Source organism: Ictalurus furcatus, chromosome 2, assembly GCF_023375685.1.
Source record: "Ictalurus furcatus strain D&B chromosome 2, Billie_1.0, whole genome shotgun sequence".
NCBI lineage: Eukaryota > Metazoa > Chordata > Actinopteri > Siluriformes > Ictaluridae > Ictalurus > Ictalurus furcatus.
In genome coordinates, this window is record NC_071256.1 from 33,114,822 (window position 1) to 33,135,276 (window position 20,455).

General features: G+C 43.4%; 1 protein-coding gene across 1 annotated transcript in view; it reads left to right on the forward strand.

Annotated features, from left to right (window-relative positions):
• Positions 1-6,765: 6,765 nt before the first annotated feature.
• The window catches only part of znf385c (zinc finger protein 385C), a 111,309-nt gene continuing 97,619 nt past the window's right edge, over positions 6,766-20,455 (forward strand). The window contains exon 1 of the mRNA XM_053615417.1: positions 6,766-7,015. Within this exon, the coding sequence (XP_053471392.1) occupies positions 6,961-7,015 (55 nt within the window). The 5' untranslated portion in view covers positions 6,766-6,960. The remainder of the gene's footprint in view (positions 7,016-20,455) is intronic.

Here is a 20,455-nt window from a genome sequence, read left to right on the forward strand (position 1 = left end):
TATCCACACTAGAAAGTTCGGACTTGTCCTAGTCTGCAAACGAATGCGTATGCAAAAAAATCCAAGCTTCCAGACCAGACTTTATCATATACTTCATACACACCTCATTAGTGATATCCATTTGGTGTGTGTAGTCTGAGGATTGTTAATCGTCTAAGCATTCATTTGCAAATCAGTAATCTGCAGACCAGTTGCCCCTGGAGAATAATGATATTTTCAAAACGTTCCAGTCTGGTTTAAAAACCTTTCTGCCTCATTAAAGGTGACTTGGGGTCAATTCTGGTGACTTTGCTGTCCTGATTCTAGCCGCATTTGACACCGAACATCATGAGCATATGGTTGGTCTATGGGATACTGAAATGTGCTGAATTGGTTTAGGTCCAACCTCAGTCTAAGGACATTCTCATTTTAATGCTGGCCATTTACATTCCTCCACTGCTACTAATGACTGTGGTGTCCCACAAGGATCTGTATCAGGGCCTGTACTCTTCTCATTGTACATGCTCCGACTCTTCTTCGAAAACACAATATCTCCTATCATTGTTTGGCACATGACACTCAACTCTATCTTCCTTTAAAACCAAACCATCCGGGTGGACTACACCGTCTAAACTTGTCCATTGAGGATATTAAGACTTGGATGAAAATCGATTAGCAAATTAACTTAAAAGTGATTAAAAGTAGTTTTTAGCAACTCGGAGCGATCTCTAAAAATGAATTCTTTCCTCTTGTTCCATGATTTGGAAAAAAATATCGAAATGCTTTTATTTTATCTTGTTTACTATAATTGACTGTGTTTCGGTTGCAGCAATGTTTCTGTCAATCGTTTACAGTTAGTTCAAAATGCGGCTGCGATATTACTCACCGGCACCAAGAGAAGAGACAACATCAGCCCGGTTTTGCTCTCGTACTCTCCTTCCAGGTCACTAAGGTCTTCAGACCAGTTGCTGTTAGCTGTTCCATGTAGCTTTCTTGGCCGAAAGCTAAAGTTAACGGGGCTTTTGCAGTAGCTGCAACGAGGTTGTGGAACAGTTTCCTACTGGACATCAGATGTGCTCCCGCTGATACGGTTTTTAAATCAAGACCACACGTACAGTTGGCGTTTTTAATCTGGGTTTATCTATTCTAGCAGTGTTTTATATGTTTGGCGGGGTTTTTTTTGTGTGTTTTTATTATATTCTCTCATTATACTCTGTACAGCACTTTGGTCAACTTTTCTTGTTTTAAATGTGCTTTAGAATGACATTTTACTCACTCAATCTACCACACATTATTAGAATCATAAACCCTTTTTAAAACTTATTTTCACTGAATAAAAATGTATTCCGTAATTGTCCGTAAATGACGTTCAATGATAGATTTTTTGATCCGATTTGAGAAGTGAAGAATTCCAAATGAAAGCATTCTAAGCATGCAATTGGTACAACTAAAACCCACCTACTTTCAAACAACCAATCGATAGGAACATTTTTAATGCTCAGATCAGTTCAGATAAATGTTCTGCTGCAGTACCATTCCATCTCATTCCATCATTCCCAAGGCTTTCCATCCCTCATACACTCTCCTCGAAAAAAGGTTCTATCTAGTACTCTTAAATGGTCCTCCGGTTTGTCTCACTGGGGGATCCCTCAGTTCTACAACATGGATTTACTTTCAGAAAAGGGTCCACATGAACCCTAGATCCCTTGAAGTACCCCAGTCGTCTAATTCGTTTCACATGTCTACACTTTTTATGCCGTTCTAAGATTTGAAGTGAAAGATTACAGGGAGTGAAAAATTACTGGGAGTAATCTGATGTGAGACATGTTTTCTCGTCCTTATGCTGGTAATTGCTTGTATCCCAAACACGCACACACATGGGGAAGCACAGATCAAATGAAACAAAGCTCTTTATGTTTCACTCCTACACAAAGAGCAGCTCTCACCAATCACTGACTCGCTCTGTTTCCTCTAAACACACACAGACACCTCAGTGTGTTTCTGAAATGCTTTTAGCTTAAAATGACTAAACTGCACTTGGCACGCTGCGGGATTTCACCATACGGTGCTGAATGTATCCCTGATGGCTGAACAAGGCGAGTTTTTAAAACGAGATCACAGTATGACTGTGTAAACTGTGCGAATTACACTCAAAAAACTGATATTTACCTTATCGGTATCTTCACATGTACTGTATTGGAAACTAAAGCGTCTTGCGAGGACTGAGAGAGTTGTGAGAAGAAAAGCCGGTAAAGGAGTGATTATGTTTATAGCTGCTCTAAAGTCACTGGGGACAAATCTGTTGCGTCTCCTTAAAACCAGCAAAGTGCAGTAAATAAGATATACAAGACAACATACCTTCGCGTATTGGCGTGAGTGTGTCTCCAGCTTCTCATCAGAGGATCATGTGCAGGATGATCCCTTTTTGCTTAGCAGAAAAATTGATTTTAAGTTCATTACGCAACGAGGAAGTGTCCGTGTGAGGATTTACTGTCCGTTATCGCTAAAAAGAACAGATGAGTTTCCGATTTCAATTCAGAATTATTCACGCAGGTCACACACTACATCATCATGAGCTACCCTGACGGGGTTAGTCTACTTCTAGCCGTGATAAGCTGGGGGAAACAAATAGTGTTCTTTCCTAATTCCAGTCAAAAAATACATAAATACTTTTACACTCGAACTCTAACCCTCCTCTAATACTCTTATTTTAATCCTACTCTTACCTTAACTGTACTCCACTCAGTCTCTCCAGGACTTTGCGATCGCAGAAATGAACGCAAAATCAAGGAAACTCCGGAATATTCCCAGGAGCTTGTAATTTTTCTAAATTACTGCAGATTTTCCACAGATTTGGGCCAAGACGCATCTTGGGACGACATCACAACGCGCATTCATCTGAAGCCGTCTTCGACACATGTGCAGCTAAAAGGTCTCATTTAACGACAAATGTCAATGTGAAGGACTGTGCAAAACTATTTTGGGCACTTGCAATTTTGCTAATTCACGTGTTCCACAAAAAAAGCACAAAAAAATCCAAGTAGCAAAATCAAGCATTTTTGGCCGTAACAATCAGGAAATCCTGTAAGAAATGTGTACGTATCTACATACGGAATATGTAGGCACTCTAACTAACTTACTCTAACCTTTACTGTGCTATACTCTAACCATACTCTAACCTTACGCTTACTCTAATCCTACTTGCAGAGTACCCTGGCGTTTATATCCTGGCGTTTATACCCTGCCGTTTACACTCTGGCGTTTATACCCTGGAGTTTATACCCTGGAGTTTACACCCTGGCGTCTATATCCTGGCGTCTATATCCTGGCGTTTTTACCCTGGCGTTTATACCATGGCGTTTACACCCTGGCGTTTACATCCTGGCGTTTACACCCTGGCGTTTACATCCTGGCGTTTACATCCTGGCGTTTACACCCTGGCGTTTATATCCTGGCGTTTATACCCTGGCGTTTATACCCTGGCGTTTATATCCTGGCATTTATACCATGGCGTTTACACCCTGGGGTTTACACCCTGGCGTTTACATCCTGGAGTTTATATCCTGGCGTTTATACCCTGAAGTTAAACCCTGCCGTTTATATCCTGGCGTTTACACCCTGGCGTTTATACCCTGGTGTTTACACCCTGGAGTTTACATCCTGGCGTTTACACCCTGGCGTTTACACCCTGGCGTTTATACCCTGGTGTTTATACCCTGGCGTTTATATCCTGGCGTTTACACCCTGGCGTTTATACCCTGACGTTTATACCCTGGTGTGTAATGTGACAGTAGAGCAAATATTGGTTCTATGATTATGATTCAGGGTTTGAGAAAATATTTCAGCCTTTACATTCTTGCTGCTAGAACCTCAAGAACACTCGCATGCCTCCTCATCTGAGAGGTCAACTAATCCTCTCTAACCTCACCTGTTTGATTAAAATGTAAGATGTTCCACTTTATACAGTAAATCTGGTTGGCACACAAGACTTAATCAACCACATACATTCATCTGTTTCCCCCCCCATTCTTCCTTTCCATTTATTCATTTTGCTCTTTTCACAGGCCTTCAAAAGACTCCATTAAGCTGCATTTGAAAGTGCCCTTTGTTTGAAAGCTTGATGTGCACTTTTTCAGCCCGTTGCTGTGGAAACCAGGTGAGTCAAATGGAAAAGTCAGGACTGATTGGACACATTTTGATTAGAGGGAATGTGTGTTTATGTGAGACAGAGAGGGAAACAGAAAGAAGCAGACAGACAGAGAGAGAGAGAGTGAGAGAGAGAGAGAGAGAGAGTGAGTGAGTGTGCTTGATTTGGGTATGGCGTGGCTGGTCTGGTGGCGAAGATTGTATTTCATGCTTGACCGTCTCTCTCTGGGTTTATTTTGGTTGACTGCTTGAGCAGAATGTCAAAGGACTTGTACACAGGGGACCGGAGTGTGTTTCCAATAGCATCTATCAAACACGTGCTGACAGTAAAACCTGAGACTCGCGTACACACAACGGACAACAAGGCTACTGGACAGTGGCCATGCTGCAAACGTGTATGCGTGTGAGATTCTAATTTAGATCCAAACATCCCTCTACAGTGCTGTGAAAAAGTATTTGCGCCCATCCTGATTTCTTCTGTCTTTGTGTATATCTCATACTAAATAGTTTTAGCAAAAAAAAAAAAATAATAATAATTCCAATACCTATCACCCATGTGAAATTTTTTAAAATCTGGTTGTGCTACCTTTAGCAGCAATAACTTCAACCAAATGCTGCCAATTACTGGAGATCAGTCTTTCACAGCACTGTGGTGGAATTTTGGCCCACTCTTCTTTGCAGAACTGCTTTAGTTCAGCCACACTGGAGGGTTTTCAAGCATGAACTGCCTGTTTAAGGTGCTGCCACAGCAGCTCAATTGGTTCAAAGTCAGAACTTTGACTAGGCCACTCCAAAACTTTAATTTAGCTTTTTTGAGCTATTCAGAGGTGGATTTACTCCTATGCTTTGGATCATTTTCTTGCTGCAGAATCCAGTTGCGCTTGAGTTTCAACTTACAGACTGAAGACCGGACATTCTCCTTTAGGATTTTCTGGTAGAGAGCATAATTCGTGTTTCCCTCAATTACTGCAAGTTGTCTAGGCCCTGAAGCAGCAGAGCATCCCCACACCATCACACTTCCACCACCACCAGGTATGTTGTTCTTTTTGTTGAATTCTGTGTTTGCTTTACGCCAGATGTAACGGGATCCCTGTCTTCCAAACAGTTCCACTTTCAACTCATCAATCCACAAAACATTCTCCCAAAAGGTTTGAAGATTGAAGATCATCAAGGTGTGTTTTGGCAAAATTCAGACGAGCCTGAATGTTCTTCTTGGTTGGCAGTGGTTTTTGCCTCTTCACTCTTCCATGGATGCCATTTTTGTCCAACTGTAATTAAAAGTGTATTTATTTATTTATTTATTTATTTATTTTGGGGGGGGGGGGGGGGGGGTGTTGTTCCACATACTTTTTCACAGCACTGTATTTTCCATACCACTTATCCTACACAGGTTCGCAGGGGAGCCTGGAGACTAAGGGGCGCAAGGCAGGGGACACCCTGGACAGGGTGCCAACCCATCGCAGGGCACAACCGCACACGCATTTACACACCACAGACAATTTGGAAATGCGAATCAGCCTACAGCGCATGTCTTTGGACTGGGGGGAGGAAACCTCAGAAGCATGGGAAAAACATGCAAACTTGCACACAGGGCATAGTCGGAATTCGAACCCCCAACCCTGAAGGTGCGAGGCAAACGTGAAGGACATTTTGAATATCACTGAGCGAAGCAGAACTACTATTTTAACATTCTGTTCCTGTTTTCCATCCCAAACATACAGTAATGTTCCTAAACTGGTAACAACAACAACAACAACAAGAGAAAAACCTTTACCTAGGCTGTATATGCCAGTCCATTGCAGGGCACCATGCACAGACTCATCCACACACACAAACACACACACACACACCTCGGGGCAACTTAGTGTAACCAATCCACCTACCGTCATGTTTTTGGGGTGTAGGAGGAAACTGGTGAACCCAGAGGAAACCTACAAGGACACAAAGGGAACATTCAGAACTTCACACAGACAGTAACCTGAGCTCAGGATCGAACCAGGGTTACTTTAGTATTATAGGTAGAGGATCATTCAATGCCGTAACTCTTAATTCAATTCTGACCATGCATGAGGTATTAATTCAACACTGAATCTGTAACTAAATACCACAGGTCTTAATTCAACACCATGTGGGTTGGTAAGACATTGCGTGTACACTACAGGTATTAAGTCCCTTAATTTGACACTATGGGTGTAAAATCAACCATCAGCAGCTCGTCCTCAGGTTGACCCTGCTAGCTTTATTTAGAGATGGATAAAGCTGTAGGACCACACACACCTCTCATCAGATGAAACAGTCAGGGTGGTTGATATTAGCTGAGCGAAGGTCAGCTCATGCTTCAGGCTAATTAGCTCGCTGTCCAGTCGAGTTACAGCCCAAAAAAAAAAACAAAAAAAAAACGACAGAGAATCATATCTTATATCGAGTTTCATTTTGAAAAGGAGCAAAACACATGGATATGTGAACTAATCCACTTTGTTATTCAGGCAGAAGTCATGGAAGGACTTGAAACAAATTAGAGTCTGGGAATTTTACATTATTATAAATAGGTTTTGTGATTCCACTAACACTGTGTGGCTTTAGTGTGACTGAGTGTCGAGAGAGAGAGAAAAAAAATCATCTTGTTTAAAATCACTGGAACTGAGGTAAAAAATGTCTCTCAGGCAAGTCGAGGCGCGCGCACTTCTTTTTCGTGTGGAAGCAGCTGCTGTGTGTCGGCGCGCGCGCAATGACGCACGGGGGTCTTCGGTCCGGCGCTAGATTCTCTCTCTCTCTCTCTCTCTCTCTCTATCAGCGTCATCTAGCTTCACGCTGTGAGAGGAACCGCAGCTGGGCATGTTAGTGATGTTGGGCTCGGTGCTGGAACACGCGGAGGAAAGAAACGTAACCGGTAAGACGCACGCGGAGCTGAATGAATGCTTATTAGCGCGTTTCTTTCACTACACGAGCGCGTGAACAAGTTTGTAAAATGTAAATGTTTATGCTGTTATCATGCTCACTGCCTGTCACTATATATATATATATATATATATATATATATATATATATATATTTATATATTTACGGTGTGTTGAAGGATGTTTGGTGAAGTAAATAGGATACAAAATAACTGACAGAAATAGTGAATAGTTTCTGTGTAAAAAAACAAAACAAAACAAAAACAACAACACCAAAACAAACAACTGATGGATTTGTAGAATGGACCTGTGTCTGGACTTGGGTGTGAAGCTCCAGAGATGTAGCTAACTGTTCTTTCTTTATCTTTTTAAAAGAAAGCTAAGCTAAACTGACTTAATTCTGAAGTCATAATAGTACAGTTACACTGAGGAATAACATCCGGGTTTGGTGTATATTTTCTTACTTAAAACACATTAAATGTGGTAAAAGAAGAGCTAGAAGTAAGAGTCTAACTCTTAAGCTTGTCTTCAGGTTTCTGCTTGTTAATGGTGTGTGTGAACGACTCAATGGCGCGTGCGCTATGTGAACCGATTCAGTTGTTCAAACAAACAAACAAACAAACAAACAAGTAGCAGTGGTGTTCAAACCCATAACTTTTTACCTGACAAAACTACATAGTCACAACTTCTTCTTCTTCTTCTTATATAATTATTCTTATTTTTTTAAAAAAATTTTACATTTATTTTATCTTAAACCTACCTTGTGTAGTCTCGACACATTTCGTGCAGGTTTGTGTAAATGAAACGATGAACCTTTGTCTTTAAATTGACCTGCTCGTGCGTGGTTTAACACCTCCGCGCGCACTCTCATCTCTGCTCGCGCGCGTCATGTTTACTAGCTGGAAAGACAGCAGCCTACCAATGTCTTCATCTGTCTTATTTTTGTGACGTTGACTCGTCTGTTCAGTGCCTACACAACTCATGATGCAACTTTTTTTAAAAAAAAAAAAACAGATTAACATAATAACTGAAACTACGGGCTGCCAGTGTTGTGTTCAGGATTTTTTTTTGGACATCTTTTTATATATATTTATATATATTTATATATATATACATGGTCAAACACATGGTCACATAATGACTACTGTATTGGCTTTACAGTTGGTTGTAGAAGTTATAGAGGATAGATAGTATTCATTGCATCTGTATATGAATAGAATAATAAAGCATTGTGGGCGCACGGTGGCGTAATGGTTAGCATGTTCACGTCACACCTCCAGGGTGCGATTCCCGCTGCAGATCTGTGTGTGTGTGGCGTTTGCATGTTCTCCCTGTGCTGCGGGGGTTTCCTCCGGGTACTCCGGTTTCCTCCCCCAGTGTCCAAAGTGTCCGTAGTGTATGAATGGGTGTGTATGTGATCGTGCCCTGTGATGGATTGGCAGCCTGTCCAGGGTGTACCCCCATCTTGTGCCCGATGCTCCTTGGGATAGGCTCCAGGTTCCCCGTGACCCTTTAGGATACACAGGATGGATTATTAACTTGTTAAAGTCATATAATGACTCTTTACAACCGTGGTGAGCAGAAAAGCATCTCAGAACGCACAAAACACTGACATTGAGGTGTATGAGCTACAACAGCAGAAGACCACGTCAGGTTCCGCTCCTGTCAGCTAGGAACAGAACTCTGAGGCTATCATGGGCACAGGCTCACCCAAACTGGACAGTTGAAGACTAGAAAAAGACAAGGTGATTATTTTTTTCCCCCCCCAATCTTCAATTGTCCAGTTTGAGTGAGTCTGTGCCCATGATAGCCTCAGATTTCTGTTCCTGGCTGACAGGAGTGGAACCTATAGACTTCCTGTCAGCTCAGACCAGTCTGGACATTCTCCTCTGATCTCTCTCATCATCAAGCTGTTTCAGCCTGCAGATTCTCTTCTCACCTGATGTTTTTTGTTTTTCGCACCATTCTGTGTAAACTCTAGAGACCCTTGTGTGTGAAAATCCCAGGAGATCAGCAGTTTCTGGAATACTCAAACCAGCCCATCTGGCTCCAACATCCATGCCACGGGTAAAGTCACAGAGATCACATATTTTCCCGCCGTTCTGATGTTTGATGTGGACATTAACTAAAGCTCTTGACCTGCATCTGCAAGATTTTATGCATTGTTCTACTGCCACATGATTGGCTGATTGCATAACTGATTGTATAATTGAGCAGGTGTACAGGTGTTCCTAATAAACTGGACGTTACATATATAAATATATATATATATATATAAATATATATAAATATGTCTGGTTTGAGAGCGGTTTGTGAAATTGGGATTACTTTCCGTGTGGCGTTTCGCATCTTCTCCCTGTGTCTATGTGGGCCTTCTCTGGGACCTCTGGTTTCCTCCTACGTCCCCGTACATGCCGAGAGGTGGACCCATGAGTCTAAATTGCGCCTTGGTGTGAACGAGTGAGCGAACGAGTGTGCACGGGGCCGCGTGTTAGGAGTGAAAACTGAATTTTCATCACAGTACGCACAAATAGCCTAATTCTGCTTTTATTAATAGATTCCTTTTGACTGTGCCGATGGTGATTAACCTATTTCTCAGGCATTGTTCTCCTGCCGTATGTTATCGTGATAATCGATGACTACTCCATGTCTTGTTATGAGCTCTCGTTAGACACCATTTTGACTGAAAAAAAGGAACAAAATGATGTTTTTCTGCCATAGGGAATTAAAAGGCAGCCACCTAATTTTGCGGCTGCCCTCTGTGGCACTATTAATGCGCTCGTATTCAGTTTCAGACTCGCTGCTCCGCTGTTCAGTTCTCGGACACTGTGTCATCTTACTGTAATATCCACATGTATTGCTACAGTATGTATCGTAATTTACATCCCATCAGTGTTCTGTTACTTTGCAGATGTGGCCTATGAAATCAAACCGTTCTTCTTTTTTTTTTTTTCTTTCCGTTTTAAACCGTAGTTGTGAAAATTGTGAGACGACGTGTAAAATCCGATGCAGCGTCATGTTGTTGGCTAACATTTTGGATCAGTAACACTCCTGTATGTCTTTGTATTCGCTATGAAGGACACGTGATGCTCCTCTTGAACAGATTTCTCCTGCGATGTCTTACATCCTGCGAACTCTCACATTAGGATGGCTATAAATGACACGCCACAATCTCTTTTCCTTTTAATCTGGATGTTTGCATTATGCACGGTGATATGATATGATATGATATGATATTGTCGTACCTTGATTTTATTTTATCCATCCATCCATCCATCCATCAGTTTTCAATACCGTTTATCCTGTACAGGGTCACAGGGGAGCCTGGAGCCTATCCCAGGGGACTCGGGGCCCGAGGCAGGGGACACCCTGGACAGGGTGCCAACCCATCACAGGACACAATCGCACACGCATTCACACACTACAGACAATGGGGGAGGAACCCCCTGAAGCACAGGGAGAACACAGGGCACACAGGGCAGAGGCGGGAATCGAACCCGCATTATGTCATTAATCATATAAGTAAAAAATAATGCCTTTATCACTAATATGGTGTAGTGAGTGGTAAATAATGTGGTGTTTATTAGACAAGCCTACATTCAGTAGTCAACACTAGCGACACTGAATGAATAATCAGTTATGAATGTGGTAACTTTCCTTTTTTCTTTTTGGATAGACATATTTTGCTGTGAGCATTTTTCAGATAAAGATAAAATGCTGCTTGCATTTGTACAGCATTGGGTCTCTCGCTCTCTCTTTCTCTTTCTCTCTCTGTTTCTTTGTTTCTCTCCCTCTCTTTCTCTCTATTTCTCTGTTTCTCTCTCGGTTTCTCTCTCTCTCTCTCTTTCTTACTCTCTTTTCCCTCTCTCTCTCTCTTTCTCTCTCTCTTACTCTGTCTCTCTCTCTCTATCTTACTCTCTTTTCCCTCTCTCCCTCTCTCTTTCTCTCTCTCTATCTTACTCTCTTTTCCCTCTCTCTCTCTCTATCTTACTCTCTTTTCCCTCTCTCCCTCTCTCTTTCTCTCTCTCTATCTTACTCTCTTTTCCCTCTCTCTCTCTCTATCTTACTCTCTTTTCCCTCTTTCTCTCTCTCTCTTTCTCTCTCTCTATCTTACTCTCTTTTCCCTCTCTCTCTCTCTCTCTCCCTCTCTCTCTCTCTCTCTCTCTATCTTACTCTCTTTTCCCTCTCTCTCTCTCTCTCCCTCTCTCTCTCTCTCTCTCTCTCTCTCTCTCTATCCTACTCTCTTTTCCCTCTTTCTCTGTTTCTCTGTATCTCTCTCTATCTTACTCCCTTTTCCCTCTCTCTCTCTCTCTCTCTCTCTCTCTCTCTCTTTTACTCTCTTTTCCCTCTCTCTCTCTTTCTTTCTCTGTTTCTGTCTCTCTCTCTCTATCTTACTCTCTTTTCCCTCTCTCTCTCGCTCTCTCTTACTCTCTTTCCCTCTCTCTCTCTCTCTCTCTTACTCTCTTTCCCTCTCTCTCTCTCTCTTTCTCGCTCTGTTTCTCTGTCGCTCTCTCTCTCTCTCTCTCTTACTCTCTTTTCCCTCTCTCTCTCTGTCTCTCTGTCTCTCTATCTCTATCTTACTCTCTTTTCCCTTTCCCTCTCTCTCTCTGTCTCTCTGTCTCTCTCCCCCTCTCTCTCTCTCTCTCTCTCTCTCTCCAGCATCTTAGCTGATGTATGGTTATGAAGTTCTAGTTGAGGCAGAGGCATGAGGAAATTAATCACGGCGGGAAAAAGATTTGTTCGGGTTCGGATGGGCGACGTGATGAACAGCTCTAGCGGCTGCCATTAGGACTGCAATCGTAGAGTCTCTTCTTTCCGTCTACAGAAATCACTGATGTAAACATTTATTCAGTCATGTTCCGGCAAGTTAGCAGCCGTTTGTTTTAGGTGTTGTCAGGTTAATGTTGTTACTTTATAGAGCTCTAAAAGCTTGTGTGTGTGTGTGTGTGTGTGTGTGTGTTTGTTCTGGAGCAGCAGTCAGGAAGTCACTTTACAAAGCAGCAAGACACACCAACCAAAACACAGTTGTTTTCGTGATTGGACATGGACCTGCTAGTTATATACCTTTTGATGCTCGAACCACCGCACCACACACAACCCGACGCCGTGAACACACGATCGACTCAACCGCCGACCCGACCAGCTTCCTGGTGGCTTTACAGCTTATAAAGCAGAAACAGCAAATCCAGCACACAATTCAGAACCAGATCCTCGGCTATCAGGGTAGTGAAGTCGTGAGTGTACGGTGGGGGAAGCACGTCTCGAACGCGTCAACATTTTTTTTCCATTCACGAGGCATGAAATTTTCACCGGACATCAGTATTATCTCAAGAAATCTGTCACTAAAAAGAATTCACAGCATCAAAGTCCATAAATAACGTTAAGTGGAATGAATGGAAATATGTTTCCTGAAATTCTTTTTCGATGCGTCCCAATACTTATTTCCCCCACTGTATGCTTTCTCTGGCTTTACTGAGCACTGATTTAAAATGTACGCTACGCATGAGTGTGTTTGTGTGAGTGGGAGCTCCTGAGTCACTAAAAGAAACCCCCCCAGCAAACTTGTGACTGCTTGACATTTCCCCTTCAACACTCAGTACTAATTGCACATCCGCTCGGTGATACGAGGGCATCGTCGCGGTTCAAGAGTTCGTAGCGAATTACTCCGGCGAGACTCGGGAGGGTTTATTTGAGGCAGTCCAGCATTTTTGGACTATTCATGGCTCAACACATGAACACACACACACACACACACACACACACACACACACAGAGAAAGAGAGATGTCAATCAGCTCTGTAGTTCAGTAGTCAGGGCACTGATCAGGGAGTCGGCCATTTTAAGGGCATAATCCTTCCAAGCGCACTGGAACCTTCGCTCCCTAAAAGATTCCCATGATGCACCGCAACAACCAGGGAGCACCGATGTGCGCTATGGTTCCTTACTGGAAACGACCTTCTTAAATGTAAGCACTTGTTATCGTCGTTGTAGCTCTCAAATGATTACTTACTGTACGTTAGCGGTTTTTAAAAAAAAAATACTTTATTTGTCATTTTGTATACGGTTTGTTTGACGCTAATGACTTTTAAGCGTTTAATGATTTAGAAAAAAAAAAATCCTCTAGCCAGGCTACGACCGTGACAGAAACGCGCGTGATTAAACGGACAAATTTGCGTGATGTATAATGCCAGGAAGACGTCGGTCCTTCCGGTCGATGATGAATGCCTGCGGTGACGTTTGAGTACATTTACAACGCGAGTACGTAGACACGTCGCGGGAAATTGAGTCGTCAACGTCCCAGTGTGTAGTGAGCGCCAGGGTCCTTACCAGCGCCCCGACTCGTGTACACGATACACCGATTCACCAGCGAGGGAGCCGATTGAGACGCACCCCAGCTGTCGCTCTTACGGTTCATCCGCTGATTCTTCACTCACGGCGCGAACCCACGTTAAACACTCTCTTCACACGGATTATTTAGCCAGCTTCACGTTTCGTGGAGGAAACGTGGGTCTTCCCCTGGGATAGGCTCCAGGCTCCACGTGGCCCTGCGTAGGATCAGCGGTACAGAAAATGGACGGACGGATGGACGGACGGATGGATATCCCTACACTCCTAGTGTCTTAGTAAGGTGTTCATGTCAGTGCTCTTTCAGCAGCGTGCTATAGCACACGATTTGCATCATTTTCATACGCACCAGACCATTCAGCGATCCCTCGTGCCCTGTGGTAGGGGGCGGAGTCATCCTGGAGTAGACCACTCCCAGAAGATAGAAAGAAGTACTTTGTGGACTCAAACCTCTTCTCTTTTAAGACAGCAAGACAGAGTCAGCGGTTTTCCTTTAGTCTGTCGCCGCAATGTTAGACACTCATGAAAACACACACACACACAAACACCTTGCGAGCGCAGTGGTCAAGTCTCTGTCTCTCTTAGTGTGTGTGTTGGGGACTGCGTTGTGTATGACAGCTGCATAAGGCTGTACGCTGCACCTCCTGCCCTTTTCTGTAGTAGACTTCCTCCAGCAGCCGTCACACTGCCGCCCTCCCGTTGGAGCTCAGGACGGAGTCGGCAGGAGGCGACCCCGAGGTCTCACAGCTAATGTTTCAGCACCATGGCCCCTCTGTTTCTCCCTGGCGGACAGAGGGGACTGCGCCCTCCACACGCCTAAACACACACGCACACCCTTTAACCAAACGACCTTCACAGCCTCAAGTGTTTGATGCCTGAGCGTCCGGCCTCAAAGGTGTGTGTGTATGTGTGTGTGTGCGAAGCCAAAGAATTGTGTGTGTGTGTGTTTGTGAAGCAAAAGAACTTTGGCTCAGATTTAAAGAGATGGGTGTTGGTCATGTACACACGCGCGCACACACCACATGCGTCAAACCAGTGCCACTGATTCGTGCCTAACAGTGCGCTTCTGTGTAAGCCACAAGCGGACACGAAACGCACAAACAAACAACACACACACGCATAGAGGGCCGAGTGAGGGCGAGCAGGTACAGCACCTCTCTCTCGAATTCCTTTGGGATTCTTCAGTATAAAAGAAGGCACTGTTACCTCATCAAAATGTGTGTGTGTGTGTGTGTGTGTGTGTGTGTGTGTGTGTGCCAGTCCGCCTGTTCATTCATATCCATGTAGGCAAGAAACAGCCCCTTCTAAACTGGACGTCTTGTAGGTACCTGGGTCACTCACGGCAAATTGAAACACGTGAAGTATTTACCCTCCGTATAGGTGAACTGCCCCGAGCCGCACTTGAGCGACGAGGGCTAAATGTAACACAGCTTTTCTGCTGCCTCTTAGGAATTCCGATCACAAGCTCTCTTCTGAGCGCGCCGTGTAAACAACGTCTGAGTTATAACACAGGCCGTCATTAAAAGTTGCCTTGTTGGGGTGAAGTACACGGTGTCCAAAAAAGTCTCCATTCATGTCGTGCCTTCGCCAGTGGATGTTCGTGGACGTTCCAGTCTCACGACACACAGTGTCTCGTGTGTGTGTGTGTTTGTATGTGTGTGTGATGTGCTCGCCACGTTTCCTGTTAAAGTCCATCGCAACCTTGCGACAGCTTCCTGATCCGGTCACAAGATGATTTCAATACCTTCTTTTGTCAAAGAAAGCATTCTCAAAAGCTATGTGGAAGAAAAAAAAAAAAAAAATATATATATATATATATATATATATATATATATATGTATGAACGTATATATATATATACACACACACACACACACACATATATATATATATATATGTGTGTGTGTGTGTGTGTGTATATATATATATATATATATATATATATATGCGTTCATTCATACATATATATATATATATATATATATATATGAACGTATATATATATATATATATATATGTATGAACGTATATATATATATATATATATATACACACACACACACACACACACACATATATATATATATATATATATATATATATATATATATATATATATATATATATATCGCTACCTCATCGATAACGTAGTTAAACCACTGAGGCCTTTCTGAGGAAGTGTAAATCAGGTGGGGAAGCAGAACTGGATCGTGCTCAAGGTGGCAAAATGTCTTAGAGGTGCGCGTTCTTCCTGTCTGATTTCAGTGCGCGTTCTTCCTGTCTGATTTCAGTGCGCGTTCTTCCTGTCTGATTTCAGTGCGCGTTCTTCTTCCTGTCTGATTTCAGTGCGCGTTCTTCCTGTCTGATTTCAGTGCGCGTTCTTCCTGTCTGTTTTAAGTACGCGTTCTTCCTGTCTGATTTCATTACGCGTTCTTCCTGTCTGATTTCAGTGCGCGTTCTTCCTGTCTGATTTCAGTGCGCGTTCTTCCTGTCTGTTTTAAGTACGCGTTCTTCCTGTCTGATTTCATTACGCGTTCTTCCTGTCTGATTTCAGTGCGCGTTCTTCCTGTCTGATTTCAGTGCGCGTTCTTCCTGTCTGATTTCAGTGCGCGTGCTTCACGTCTGATTTCAGTGCACGTTCTTCCCGTCTGATTTCAGTGCACTTTCTTCCTGTCTGATTTCAGTGCGCGTTCTTCTTCATGTCTGATTTCAGTGCGCGTTCTTCCCGTCTGATTTCAGTGCACTTTCTTCCTGTCTGATTTCAGTGCGCGTTCTTCTTCCTGTCTGATTTCAGTGCGCGTTCTTCCTGTCTGATTTCAGTGCACTTTCTTCCCGTCTGATTTCAGTGCACTTTCTTCCTGTCTGATTTCAGTGCACTTTCTTCCCGTCTGATTTCAGTGCGCGTTCTTCTTCCTGTCTGATTTCAATGCGCATTCTTCCTGTCTGATTTCAATGCGCGTTCTTCCTGTCTGATTTCAGTGCGCGTTCTTCCTGTCTGATTTCAGTGCGCGTTCTTCCTGTCTGATTTCAGTGCGCGTTCTTCCTGTCTGATTTCAGTGTGCGTTCTTCCGGTCTGATTTCAGTACTCACATCTTTTAGTAGCGTCGAAGTAAAACAGTCGTGAAGGTGTTTCAAAAGCCGCTGGTTCCCGGGAAGTTCCGGGACTTTCTACCGCATTCTGCTTATCCTCCTCCTCCTCGTCAGCTCCACATCCTCCTAGTGCTCCTTCTTCTCCGCTTCATCCTCATTCCCATGGTCCTTCTCTTCTCTTCTTTCTCCTTCCCCTCTTTGTTCTTGACCAAGCCAGTTCATTTTGCACGCTTCCCTAGATATTCGTTTATTGATTCAGACGCACTGCGAGCTGTTTAGTTCAGTTAAAAAAATTCTCCGCATAATACATTCAGATACACTGGACTCAGATAATGCGTGTAAACAACATTAATCTTTCTCTCTGTCTCTTTCTCTCTCTCTCTCTCTCACACACACACACACACACGCGCGCGCGCTTTATTGATCGGAGACATTTCTCAGATCACCGTGATGGAGTCGCACATATAGACGTCGCTAATCAACTGTGTTACCACACTGAAAAAGACTCTGATGGAATCAATACTCTTTTGTGTAAGAGAGAGAGAGTGTGTGTGTGTGTGGGTGTGTGTGTGTGTGTGTGAAGCTGAGCACTGTGGCAGATAGTCAGGGTGTAATGAACTGAGCGTGACAAGGTTGATTAAAACTAAGCTGATGGGCTTCCTTAGAATCAGTCTAATCCCTCAATCAGTGTGTGTGTGTGTGTGTGTGTGTGTGTGTGTGTGTGTGTGTGTTCTATACCTTTCTTAGGGAGACAGGATGATACAACCTGGTTCGTAGCAGTCGTGTGATAGAGGAGAACCAGCTACAGTAGTTGGTGGGATTTGTTTAATTTTTGTACCGCGTGACTATCGCCATTCCGTGGATGGATGGAAGTGCGAGATTAATTTGATTAAAAGTCCAAGTCAGTAGTCAGAACTGTGGTCAGATTCGGGCCGGCAGGTGTTCCCGAGTGGTGCAACAGAAAAGCTATCATTGAGAGATGGTGAGTTTGAGTCCCAACGATGCCACAGCGTTGAGTGGGAGGGCTGGCATACACTCCCTCTCCTGTCAATCACAGCAACACTAGCCTGTCATGTGAGCTCATGTGTTTTTTCTCATGTGGGAAGTGGTAGCTCAGTGACTGAGACGTTGGACTACTGAGTTCAAATCCCAGAACCGCCGATCTGCCACTGCTGGACCCTTTAGCACGGCCCTTAACCCTCAACTGCCAAATGTCCAAAAGAGTAGAGACGCACCGATACTAAATTTCCACCCGTGCTTCAATTCAGCTCGAGCAGTTCGGCAAAAAAAAAAAAAAACAGACTCGACGCTGAAACTCCCGCTTCACTGCTGCAGCGTCCGGTGTAAAATTTGATCAGTGCAGAGATTACAGAGATTACAAACTGCAGTTCTGTCGTCGTTCCACACAAGAGACACCATCTTTACACACGGCACGGAATCCATGTGTCTTCCCGCCCTCTTTTGATTGACAGGATAGAATCCGCCCTGATCATCGGATGTTTTTAAACTATCGGAATTAATTTCTTCCTTCACAGATGTTTTTTTTTTTTTCTTCCGTAAGCTCCTTTTATAACACAAGAAAGAAAGTTGAAGTGGTAATGATGACGTGTAATATCGATACATCGCTTTGTGAATGGACAGCTTTTGAACGCAACAGGATATAGATCACGTCTTTAACTCGTATACGATACTGAGTGCTCCCCAGACTGCAGAGCTCCCACAGTTAGACGGCTGGAACCACTGCATTCACGAATCCGAATGAACTAAAAATGAACAAAGTTAAATATAGACCTAAGTGGGCGATTTACAAGTTATTTATTCCCATGCTCACAGCTTTATTTTCTCTCTCTCTCTCTCTCTCTCTCTCTATGCTATATAGTTGACGTTTGCATGGAATTGCCCCGGTCTGTTAATAATGAGCGTTAACGATCCTTTCAAGGACACGCTCACACACACACACACACATTCTCTAAACACGTCCTCCTCCGGATCTCCTAACCCGACCCTGAGCCCACCGCTCGAGGTGCCCGCACAGCCCTGCGGCTCTAAAACAGCCCCGGAGGAGGCAGTGACGTCTGGACCGAGCTGACTCAATCCAGGGTCGTGCGGAGAGACGCTCTTGATTTGAACATCCGTCTGCTACTTCTCTTTTTTCTCCTTTTCTCTCGCGCTCTATTTTTTGCTCGCTTTTCCTATCCGCGTCCGGCCGTGCGATCAGGCCACTGCTGTGTGAATCACAAGTCACGTTGAGCAGAGAGGAGAGGAGGCAAGGTGAAGGGGCGTTAGCTTTAGAAAAAGAGGCGAACCTGATTTTTATTACGCCGCCGAAGCTATGAAGTGTGTGTGGGTGCTTCTATTAGCTTTTTAAAGAAATGCTGTGCGGTGCTCTTGGTTAACTGTGTGCCAGTGTTAGTGTGTGGGCTGGTAGCATAGAGAAGCCTCTGTATGGGGATGAGAGGTAGAAAGGAGTTTTTCTTTAGACTCTGTTTCGTAATTAAATATTTCTGAGGTCAGACCCACTAATGGATGAGTGATGTGGCAAAAACATCACGCCACGATCTTTGAGACAGGACACATGTCTAAATATTTAGCTAGCAAAACAGTAGTATGGCTAATAACACTTGAGAAGAAAAGGGCGATTTACGTTAACTAAATCGAGGTTGAACAGAAAAGTCTTGAAATGCTACAGCTAATCGGTTTGAAGCCTGAGATGCTACAGCTAATCGGTTTGAAGCCTGAGATGCTACAGCTAATCGGTTTGAAGCCTGAGATGCTACAGCTAATCGGTTTGAAGCCTGAGATGCTACAGCTAATCGGTAGTGCTTACCGGATGAGAGAGAAGGCATATTCCCACAGTGACACTAGCCAATCATAGATGTCTGTCGGATCATCAGGAAGAGGGTTGATATCACGTTCCTCCGAGTGTGTTACGCTGCTCTGTGAAAAGACGTGGTTGGCTGGCTTCACGTGTCTCAGAGGAAGCACGTGTTAGAGTTCATTATCTCTGGGTGGTAGCTGGTGATCGGAGAGAGCTGGATGGTGCGTGGGAATGGGTCTTTTCTCCCTAATTAGGTAGATAATAGAGGTGAAAACATCAGTAAAAGTAATAAATAAACCTTTTATTTAACATATGTGTGGAATACATTACCACAGAAAACAAGGTACCAGGAAAATTTACTACTTGTTGCTGTGAGTAGAAGTCAGCAATACTACTACCACTATTACTACTACCACCAATACTTCCAATACTACAACTACTACTACTACCACCAATACTTCCAATACTACAACTACTACCACCAATACTTCCAATACTACTACTACTACTACTACCACCAATACTTCCAATACTACCACTACTACTACTACCACCAATACTTCCAATACAACTACTACTACTACCACCAATACTTCTACTGCTGCTACTACTACTACTACTACCACCAATACTTCCAATACTACCACTACTACTACTACCACCAATACTTCCAATACTACAACTACTACTACTACCACCAATACTTCCAATACCACTACTACTACTACTACCACCAATACTTCCAATACTACTACTACTACTACCACCAATACTTCCAATACTACTACTACTACTACTACCACCAATACTTCCAATACTACTACTACTACTACCACCAATACTTCCAATACTACAACTACTACTACTACCACCAATACTTCCAATACTACAACTACTACTACTACCACCAATACTTCCAATACCACTACTACTACTACTACCACCAATACTTCCAATACTACTACTACTACTACCACCAATACTTCCAATACTACCACTACTACTACTACCACCAATACTTCCAATACTACCACTACTACTACTACCACCAATACTTCCAATACAACTACTACTACTACCACCAATACTTCTACTGCTGCTACTACTACTACTACTACCACCAATACTTCCAATACTACAACTACTACTACTACCACCAATACTTCCAATACTACAACTA